The sequence below is a fragment of the Cucurbita moschata genome, unplaced genomic scaffold, assembly GCF_002738365.1.
Source record: "Cucurbita moschata cultivar Rifu unplaced genomic scaffold, Cmos_1.0 Cmo_Scf00024, whole genome shotgun sequence".
Classification (NCBI taxonomy): Eukaryota; Viridiplantae; Streptophyta; class Magnoliopsida; order Cucurbitales; family Cucurbitaceae; genus Cucurbita; species Cucurbita moschata.
Genome location: NW_019268540.1, coordinates 837832 through 848342, shown reverse-complemented (window position 1 = coordinate 848342; position 10511 = coordinate 837832). Strand labels below are relative to the sequence as shown.

Here is a 10511-nt window from a genome sequence, read left to right as displayed (position 1 = left end):
GTAAAAAAAAAAAAAAAAAAAAAAAAAAAAAAAAAAGGAAAAACCCTTACTCATGCCTCCGCTTCTTCTTTTCTTCTTCACGCCTTCTCCTCCTCCGTTTCAGCAGCTCAGTGTCGCCGCCCCCTCTCTCCGGCTCACTGCTGCCAGTGCCGCCGCCGCCGCCACTGTCGTATGTCTTCCGTTCTGTCGACGGAGCCTCCTCCCTCCTAATGGTTTTGCTCTGATTTTCTACTTTCTTGTTGTTGAAGGTATTCGTCCAATCTCCATCTATGTCTTTCTTCTCACTTGAAAAACACAATTAGAACTTCTCTAATGAAAAAATAGACGAGTTGTTTCGTTTCTTTTTAATAACAATAGATGAATTGCAACGAAAATAAGAATCATCCTTGCGGAAAATTGGGACTTGGATTGTGTTGGCTGTTTTGATTCTCTTTTTCTGGAGTATATGATTAGATAATGCCTTTGTTGGTTTGTTTTGATTATGAATTTTCTGGGGTGGGTGATCTGATTTGTAATGGTAATACAAAATTTAGATGAAATCAAACAGGGCCAGTAGGATCAAATCCACCATCTGGAAACCAGGTCATTCTTCACGCAGAGGAAATTTTGAACAATAACAAAAACATCATATAGCAACCAAAGCTGGACAAAAAAAAAAAAAAAAGGAAGAAACTCGACTCACATAAAACTCTAGCCTTGTAATTTTATAGCTTATTTGCACAGCACATGAGCCACATAGTTGCCTACTCATCTCAAGTTAGAAGCTACTCATCTAAGTAAAGAACAGAGTATTAATGGCAGGGACTAAAATAGACCTTTTTTTTCTTTTTCTTCGTACATTACTTTTGTGTTTACTGGCCAAAGTTTTAAGCCCCATAGAAACTGTCTACCTGAGAATGTCCCTTGGCCCGTTGGTCCTGACACAAAGTTAGAATTCTAGCTCTTTTAGAGTGGTATCTCACTGATGGCTCGTGCCCCACCCATCGAGCAGGGACAAAAGTCGACCTTAGTGATCCGACGACTCGTCGAGATTGAAAAAATATAATTAGAATCAGACTAAAATAGACCTTTTTTTTTTTTTTTGTAAGTTTAGGTACTAAAATAAACCTTTTGAATGTTCTTGAACTAAATTGTAGCAAAATCTTAAGTTTAAAATTTTGCCAGATTTGACCAATTTGGAATTTTTTTCTTAAACATGATTTCAAATCCTAACTGAATTTGAATTCCTTACCTTTTGTAGGCATCTCAGTGGCTTCTACAACTTCCAAAGGTCAGTAGTTTTCATTATGTTTGAAGAAGAATGGAAGTCCCTTTTCCCAATTGGCACAGTTTTCAAGTCTCCCCTCCTACTCTCTGGTTCTTCAGCTAAAGACTCAATTGGTCCAGTCGTGTTCAATCCTATTTCAACCTCTCTCACCCGCCTCTTTTCCTCACGTTCTTTCTTGCCTTCTCTTTCTCCTCCTTCAATTCTCAATCTATACAGATTTCTTCACACTTCTTCATCTGTTGTTCCCTCTACTTCTTCCACTGTCGTTTCACTCTTTGGCGAGCAACATAACAACGATGCTGCTTCCACTCTCCGCTACAATCGCCTCCAATTACTTCGATGCCCCAATTCTAACAGTGTTGTTGTGTTCTTTCCAACTGGCCCCAATTCCGACCGTGTTGGGTTCTTGGTGGTTTCTGGCAATTGTTCGGGTTTGAGTGTTCAATCCGATTGTGATAATGATGTTTTTAGTGTTGAAAGTGAACTGAAGTACCAAATTTTGGGAATTTCTGTTAACCCTGTTTCAGACTTGAGATTTGATGGTGATTCCTTTATAGATATTGGGTTTTTGTTGGCATATACCATGTATTCTGTTGAATGGTTTATTGTGAAAAGTTATGCAACTGATTCGAGTTTTCTGCCAAAGGTTAGTTTGGTTCATTTGGGTAGCAAGGTTTTTAAGAGTTGTTCAGTTGTTCATGCTTGCTGGAGTCCTCATTTGTCGGAAGAAAGCGTGGTTTTGTTGGAAGACGGTAGCTTGTTCTTGTTTGACATGGAGCCTCTGTTGAAGGCTAAAACTTGCAGTACTTATGCAAATTTGAAAGGAATTAGGTTGAGAGTGTCATGGGATACTTTCGATTGCTCGAAAAAAGTGAAGTGGTTGAGTTGTGAGTTCAGTTGGCATCCGAGAATCTTAATCGTTGCCCGTTCTGATGCTGTTTTATTGGTTGATTTAAGGGAGGACGAGAGTAGCATTTCTTGCTTAGTGAAGATAGATCTGTTCCACTCATATTCTTTGGCTCAAAGGGAACAATTCCTTGCATTTTCTAAAGCGGGTTCGGATGGTTTCTTTTTCACTGTGGCTTCAAATAGCCTGTTAATTCTCTGCGACATACGTAAACCGATGTCACCGGTGTTGCAATGGACTCACTGTCTTGATGAACCGAGCTACATGAATGTTTTTAGCTTGTCCAAGTTGAGGTCTAGCGCAAGCAATGGTCTGTACAGATCAGCTTCTGAGTCGGGCTATTGCATTATACTGGGATCCTTCTGGAGTTGTGAGTTTAACATCTTTTGCTATGGACCTTCACCACCAACACTTTATCAGTCTGTTTCTTCAAGAAGTTCCAAATATTTTCAGCCGCTTTATGCGTGGGAGCGCCCTTCGAATCTCATATTATCCGGTCGAGAGTGCTCGTGCGGCAGTTGCCTTGTGAGACAAGAAACTTTCAAGGATGCAATTCCTGAATGGGTAGAGTGGCAGCAGAAGAAGGAAATAGTGCTGGGCTTCGGCATCTTAGATACTGATATCTCTCCACAACTTGCAGGACAAAATGAACATGGTGGTTTTACACTTCTGAGGCTTGTGTCATCTGGAGCACTTGAATCACAGACTTATCAAGCCTCTTGGAACTCATTGAAGCGGATAGACGAATCTCATAAAGAATCATTGAATCTTGCCGATTATTTTCTATACGGATGGTTGGTCGATGATAAATATAGATTCAGTCGAAAATTCATGTACTTCAGTTTCGAGTACCTCATGGGATACTTAAATGATAACTTAGATGAAGTTCTGGATTCGTTCACGAGGAAGTACAGTAAGGATTCGTTATGCGAGCGAGCTTTGACCTCGGAAATTCATGCAGTTTTGTGCGAGAAGCTAAAAGCTTGCGGGTTCGATCGTTTGAGGTCATCTCCAGCACTGGCTGTTGTGTTCAATGACATTAGTCTGCCTGCAAGTATACAAGAGATCGCCTTCAAGAAACTCTGGGCAAGCTTACCTATGGAGCTTTTACATTTTGCCTTCAGTAACTACTCTGAATTCCTAGAAGACAAGAATCCAGTGTCCCTAGAATTTTCAACTGTTCCTAGCCTACATCAGCTGCCTCCTTTCATGCTAAGGAATCAGTCGAGCCGAAGTAACAAATGGTCCGAAAAAGTGCATCGAACAGAAAGTCTCGTAGGTCCAGTACTTCCTCTTCCCATTCTACTGGTCCTCCACGAGTTTCAAAATGGATGTTCGAAACTCGAAGAAGAGGCGGGAAAATTTTCATTGAAATCCGAACTCAGCGAGCAATATGATCAAATCAGGTTCGCAGCTCGTGAGATGGCTGTGTCACCTCTCGACTCAAAGGTTGACGATGGTCCTATCGTCTCACTTTCCGACGATCAAGAATACGTTCCTTCGGATTCTCAGAAGCCGAAGAATTTCGTTTCGTATCACCCATCTGCTTTCGATTCACATACTTCGAGTAACACACAAGGTAACTCAACTGATCATGCTGCTGATGTATTTGATACCTTAATATTCAAACTAGAAGAGAAGTCCAAAAATGAAGAACTGTTCGACGGTCTCTGCCCTGTTGGGCTGAAATTTGATGTTCGGCCGATGAACTTCCGGCCAAATGAATTGAAGGCATATGGTTTACTTAAAAAGCAATTGTTAAAATGGGGAGATGGGTTTGCTGCGTACAAGGAATTTCGCTCCAAGATTTGATGTTCATCAGCTTGGAACTGCCCCAGCTGCAGAAAAGGGTATGATTTTGCCCTCTTTTAATATTTTGTGTATTATTTATTAATATTATTTAATTAAAATTAATTGATTCAAATAAATTTATTATCAATAATCTTGAACAACAATTGTAACGACTCAGATCCACCGCTAGCAGATATTGTCTTTTTTGGGCTTTCCTTTTCGAGCTTCCCCTCAAGGCTTTAAAACGCGTCTGCTAGGGGAAAGTTTCCACATCCTTATAAATGGTGATTTGTTCTCATCCCCAGTCAATGGGACATCACAATCCACCCCCCTTTGAGGTCCAACGTCCTCGCTGACACCCGTTCCTTTATCCAATCGATGTGGGACTCGTTCCTTTGTCCTCTTTGGGCTTTCCTTTTCGAGCTTCCCCTCAAGACTTTAAAACGCGACTGCTAGGGGAAAGTTTTCACACTCTTATAAATGGTGATTTGTTCTCCTCCCCAACCAATGGGACATTACAATCCACCCTCCTTCGGGGTCCAGTGTCCTCTCTGGCACACCGCCTCATGTCTACCCCCTTTCGGGGAACGGCGAGAAGATCGGCACATCATCCGGTGACTGGCTCTGATACCATTTGTAATGACCCAGATCCACCGCTTGCCAAGATATTGTTTTCTTTGGGCTTTCCCTTTTGGGCTTCCCCTCAAGGCTTTAGAACGCGTCTTTTAGGAAAAAGTTTCCACACTCTTATAAATGATGATTTGTTCTCCTCCTCAACCAATGTGTGAACCATACGTGGTAAACGTGGATCGAACATGAGACATTCAGATCTTCAATCTAACACTGGCTCAACTGAGCTATCCACACTAACGTCAATATACTTTTTTAATTTGATTATTGTACTAATTATTTACTTTTAAGATCTTATATAATTTTATTTAGTTCATTTTAATGCCAAATAATCATCCACTAAACTAAAACAAGTTTAAGAACTATAATATTTTAAATATATTATTTTAAGTATGTTCATAATATATTAAAAAGAATCCTGTGTTCACTTAAATTAATTAATTAAAAAACCATAAATAAATAGAATTAAATAAAAGATTTTATGGCTTACTTTATTTCATTTGTTATTTGGAGAACCACATGTGTTTAAATAAGTTTCTGAAACCCTAATATTTTAAAATTAAAAATGTCTAACAAACTAAATAATATTATTAAAAAGAGCCCAAATAAAAAATTGGTATTAATTTATTAAACATTGGACCGTGGGAAAACATGATCCGGTGCAGTCAGTCATATTTTACACCAATTGCACGCATGTTTCACGTGCAATTTAGATAACACCAATGGCAGGAATATTTAGTTTTTTAAGCTTAAAAATAATATTTAATAAAATTTTAAAATTTTAAATATATGTCTAATAACCTAATAGGTCTTTCACATATTTAAATATTTTATTAGGTCTTTTTGATATAAAATCTAATTTCTTTTTTATGTAAAATCTAATTTTGTGTCGAATTTAATTTTGCGTGTTTTTTTTGTTGTAAATTTTAAATAAAAATATATAGAATTAAACTGATACAAAATTAAAAGTTTAAAATTTATTAAATATTTGATAAATTATAGTTATTATTTGAAAGGTAGATCAATGGAACATAAGCAGGCGCTCACATTTTTTTGGCTTCCCTCAAATCGCGAATATTTGAAAGTTGGTAAAGACCCACCCCTTGTTTCAGTCAAAATGAGTCCTCGGGACCCCGGGACATTGGCTTCCGCCAACAATGGACTATTAAGGATCGCATACCATGCATATTCTACATTATAGCCTGCAACTGATTCAGCTTCCGCTTCTAGGGGATCAAACAGAGCTCGATTAGTTTCTGCTAGACGAGAAATAAAGAACATAACCAATACAGGGAATAAGGGAATACCAAAATGAAAGGGCTACAAAATACCTTTCGACAACTTACTAATGAACAAACCTTGTGACTCTCCCGCGCCTGTTAAGACTAGTTATCATTTTCTCTGTCTTTCTAGACACTTTCCTTGCTTCACCATACCGGCAAATGGACTAACCGACTAAGTCAGTTAAGGTTTGTAACCCTTACTAGCAGCTTTTGTGTAAAGAGAAATCTCCCTGACTTTGTTAACTTACGTAATGAGAGCACCTTGAGTATTTTCATTGTTGAGGATTATTGGGAATAAGTCTCACATTCGTTAATTTAGTGGAAGATCATGGGTTTACAAGTGAGGAATACTATCTCCATTGACACGAGACTTTTTGGGAAAGCCTAAAGCAAAGCTACGAGAGCTTATGCTCAAAGTGGACAATATCATATCATTGTGGAGATCCATGATTCCTAATCTTTCGAGGTCAAATGATATGATACGAAGATAAATGGAATGGAAGAAAAGCAAGATGCTTTGTATTTATTAATTTGGCTGAAAATGTGAATTTGATACAACAAACCAAGCAATTTCCTATACAGGCAAATCTTTTGTTTAGCCCCAACAAACAAAGGAAAAAGGATCATAGTTCAAAAATTCCAGATATTTACAGCTTAATATAATTCCCCAAAATGTATTACTTACTTACTTACTTACCAATAATGATATAATATCTCAGAGCCTTTTCCACCCTTCCTCATCTAAAGAAAATCCCTTCAGCCCTTGTTCCAACTCCATTATCTTTCTGCAACAAAAAGATAGACCACAAGGGGGAACAAAATGGTGTCTATTTCACAGAATAAGAATGAGTACAAACCGACTCGAGCGCCTCCGTGAACAATGCCGAGAAGTTGGTCAAGGCCTGGAATACCCCTGGCAATCCAGTTTGGAGATGGTTAAGCGTCAGTGCTCTTGTCACTTCTACTGCTTTGGAATGGTTTATCTTCTCTTCTTCAACTCGTTTGTGGCAAGCGACCAGCTCGACTTTCTTCTCGGCTAGAGGATCCCGAGCATCTAGAATATGCCCATTGTCGGGCCCTGTGTCTGGAAGTCCTATGCCAACCATGGAGTAAGAGTTGTAAAACTTCCTCTCTAAGTTCATGATTGATGCGGATTTTTTCTCAAATTCCCTTGATGCTGTTTCAGTACGTTTTTTTATCTTCATCTCTATAGTCTGTTTTTCAGATATCACATGAACGACTTTGGCAAAACCATTGATTGCCTCGGAAGCAAACGTGTCGGGGACACGATCCAGAGCGAGCTTCCACTGGTCACAAAATACCTCAGAAGGTTCCTTGTTGTCAGCGTAGTTGTCATTGTTGACTGGAAGAAAGGAGAGTTTAAGCCAACCATGGAGGGATCGGATAAAGTCACGTTGGAACTTAATCAAGCGACAAAAACTGGAGTGCCAAGCTGAGATGGTCGATTCGAGATCACGGGTCGCCTGGCGGTGCAATTCAGAAGTAGAGTCGCCATGAGTTGTTTGGTTAACGAGGCCTCGAACCTGTTGCACAATGTTGTTCTGGATGTCATGGTACTGGTGCATTTTTCTCCACATGTACATAAACCTGTATCACGTGATTAAGAAAATTAAGTTCGATTACAGTGTCCTGTTAATAGCTCAATCGCACACTCTGACAGTGCCGCGTGGCCCGGTTCCAGTTTCCACAGAAAATACAGAACTTAGCTCTCATGTGAAAACCTTAGAACAATAAATAATAAAAAGAGGAAAATATGAGTCAAGTCTTATCTCCTATAGAAGAATACAATGAGGCTTTTATCATTTATGCAACAAAATAGATGAGGAAGACTAAGTCCCAAGTCCACCGCTAATAGATATTGTTCTCTTAGGGCTTTCTGTTCTAGGTTTTTAAATGTGTCGGCTAGGGAGAGGTTTCCCCACCCTTATAAGGAATGCTTCATTCTCCTCTCCAACCAACATGGGATCTCACAATCCATTCCGCTTAGGGGCCCAGCGTCCCACTGGCACACCGCCCGGTATCTGCCTTTGATACCATTTGTAACCGTCCAAACCCACCGTTAACATATATTGTCCTCTTTGGACTTTCCCTCATGGGCTTCCCCCTCAAGGTTTTAAAACGCGTTTGCTAGGGCTTCCCCTCAAGGTTTTAGTTGACATAAAGAGTAACTTGCAGCAAATAAACACGGGCCTTCGAAACGAAAACAGCTAAAGGAACCTTAGAAAAATCTAGTAAAAGCATTGCTGTGAGAACCAGTGTGGATGAGAAATTACAGAATTTTCACTGGAAGGAAAGGAATTGGGAGAATGAAGTAAAAAAGGGTAGTGTTCCTCACAAAAATTAATTCTATTTATATCTCTTATCACTAATGTAATTACGGTCGCCTCCAAAGGGATTCAAAACTTCCATAACTCTATTAATCTTGTTAGGTACAACTGAGAATAGGCAAAGATAAGAGCTGATATCTCATCGACACACTTGTAGACGAGTTTATTATCTATCAAAGAACCGAGGCCAAGACTCGTCCAAATAAAACAACTCACAGTGCAAAAGCCAAATACAAGACATTCCCAGGATGACTTCAGCCGTTCAACTCATGCACGCTTAGGGTGGACGAGTTGAATCGGCTTTTTTCTTTTATTTGCAAAGTTTCGGCTGACAAAATTCAGTCACTATACAACCATTGCATTCCTAGAAGACATTGTTAGACTGGGTTCATGGAGAATCAGAAGATATTGGATTCATAGGACAGTTAATCCCATTGCAGAGCTTGAAACATATCACTCTAACCCTACTCAACAGCTCAAACAAAATATGAACTGTAGAAGGGGATGAGGGTCACTGGCATTATCGGCTAAACATGAAGTAAACAATTATGAGGCACATGCAATAGTAGTGCAGGGCTAAAGCAAGTGGCACTCTTGCAAGGAAAAATTCTATCCGAAATGATGCCATTTAAGCTAATAGGATTAGTTTCTTAGCTAGCAAATCCTTGAAGCTTCAAAATTATAAGACCAGGTCAGTTTCACTAAATTGAACAGACATTTTAAATTATAGAGGCATAGCTTCACATTTGTCCTGGAATGTGACTGCTGACATCAAATTTGAAACTCAGAGAATGGAGGGATATATTAGTTGTATTCTCATGCCAATATTGTAGCTAAATTCTCTGTGTTTTCGTTTTCGTTTCTTAATAATGTAAGAGCCTAAGCCCACCACTAACTGATATTGTCTATTTTAGCCTGTTATGTATTGTCGTCAGCCTCACAGTTTTAAAAAACGCATCTACTAGGGAGGGGTTTCCACACCCTTATAAGGAATGTTTCGTTCCCCTCTCCAACCAATGTGGGATCCCATAATTCACCCTCTTGGGAGCCCAGCATTTCCAACCAACGTGGGATCTCACACTTAATATTGCATAAAAACAATTGTGATAAAAACACGCTGAAGAGAGTGAAATTACCCGTGGCAAAGTTCAATAAGCTGAGGAATAAGATCCGAATCTCTTAGACCAACTATGGCAGTTGAAGTTGTATTGACAGCCTGAGACGTGACAATAATTAGTGACTGCAATCTAGTTATAGCAGCCTTCGTCTTATCTAGCTTGATTTCATCCTCCCCTTTGTACTCCTGACTCTGCAATGATGACAACTTCTTTTCATGTTCAATCTTCACACTTTCTCTAGCCTGAAAAGATTATTTATAGAACACATTAACCATCAAATACACCAAACATATAGTTTCTATACATGAAAAAAAAAATGAAGAAAAACAGCAAGGATTACGGCCTGTAATAAGCAAAGGTGGCTTTCGGGCACACGACCAATCTCATGCAAAAGTACAATGATTAATAACGAATGCTCTTGAGAGCATTCATCATAGTCACAAGAACATACAAACTACACTTATTCTGCAATTCTATTTTGTGATTCAAAGTTATAGATACATAATGTACCATACATTCCACAGTGTACTAAAAATAGTGAGACAAAACCCTGATAGATTCAACTCCTCCCCAGTTCTCCCCTTATTTCTAATACCATATTCAAAAAGAAAAAAGAAGAACACTGTACAATCTGATCAGTGCTTAAATTAGCAAGCATACAATCCAATGAAACGAAATAAAAATAGAAGAAAGTTCGGGATGTAATAACAAAATGCAGTTTCTTTACATCATTACATCATAAACGAACGGGTAGAACTCGAATCTACGTCTTTTATGAACTTATGAGATCAAAATGCAGCTAGTATAAGACATACAAATAGCTCCATGAACATAGTTTAACGGTTAAGCTATCGAAACGTCTGAAATTTAAATCCCCACACATATGCTCAAAAACTATATGAACACTTGGAAGTAAAAAATAAAAATAAAAAATGTAAGTGTTGTCTATTACAAGTCTCATTAATTTATTTCATTTCATTTAAAGCACCAGCCGCCATCAAGGATAAAGCTTAAAAACAGTGAATCAGGCAGACCCATTTGTCAACAAGACAAATATCCAAGGGCAATATGGTCATTAAATAATTGCACCGAAAGATGTTTGTCATTCGGACAAGACGACGTCCCAAATCACGAAAATACCACACCCCCCCCCCCCCCCCCCCCCCC

At 38.9% G+C, this 10511-nt stretch overlaps 2 protein-coding genes and 1 long non-coding RNA gene across 3 annotated transcripts in view; 1 reads left to right on the top strand and 2 right to left on the bottom strand.

The window, feature by feature from the left end:
• LOC111460637 overlaps nt 1-1860 on the bottom strand; it is a 15793-nt gene extending 13933 nt beyond the window's left edge. Inside the window, exon 1 of the long non-coding RNA XR_002713447.1 lies at nt 1850-1860. This is a non-coding gene — a long non-coding RNA (uncharacterized LOC111460637). The remainder of the gene's footprint in view (nt 1-1849) is intronic.
• Nucleotides 12-4088, top strand: LOC111460634. The gene is made up of 2 exons (XM_023103841.1): nt 12-248; nt 1241-4088. The coding sequence occupies exon 2, from the start codon at nt 1287-1289 to the stop codon at nt 3984-3986; it is 2700 nt and encodes an 899-aa protein (XP_022959609.1). The 5' UTR covers nt 12-248; nt 1241-1286; the 3' UTR covers nt 3987-4088.
• A 2287-nt stretch (nt 4089-6375) lies between these two features.
• The window catches only part of LOC111460873 (nitrate regulatory gene2 protein-like), a 6598-nt gene continuing 2462 nt past the window's right edge, over nt 6376-10511 (bottom strand). The window contains exons 3-4 of the mRNA XM_023104217.1: nt 9363-9586; nt 6376-7486 (exon numbers count right to left, since the gene is read on the bottom strand). Of these exons, the coding sequence (XP_022959985.1) occupies nt 6706-7486; nt 9363-9586 (1005 nt within the window). The 3' untranslated portion in view covers nt 6376-6705. The remainder of the gene's footprint in view (nt 7487-9362; nt 9587-10511) is intronic.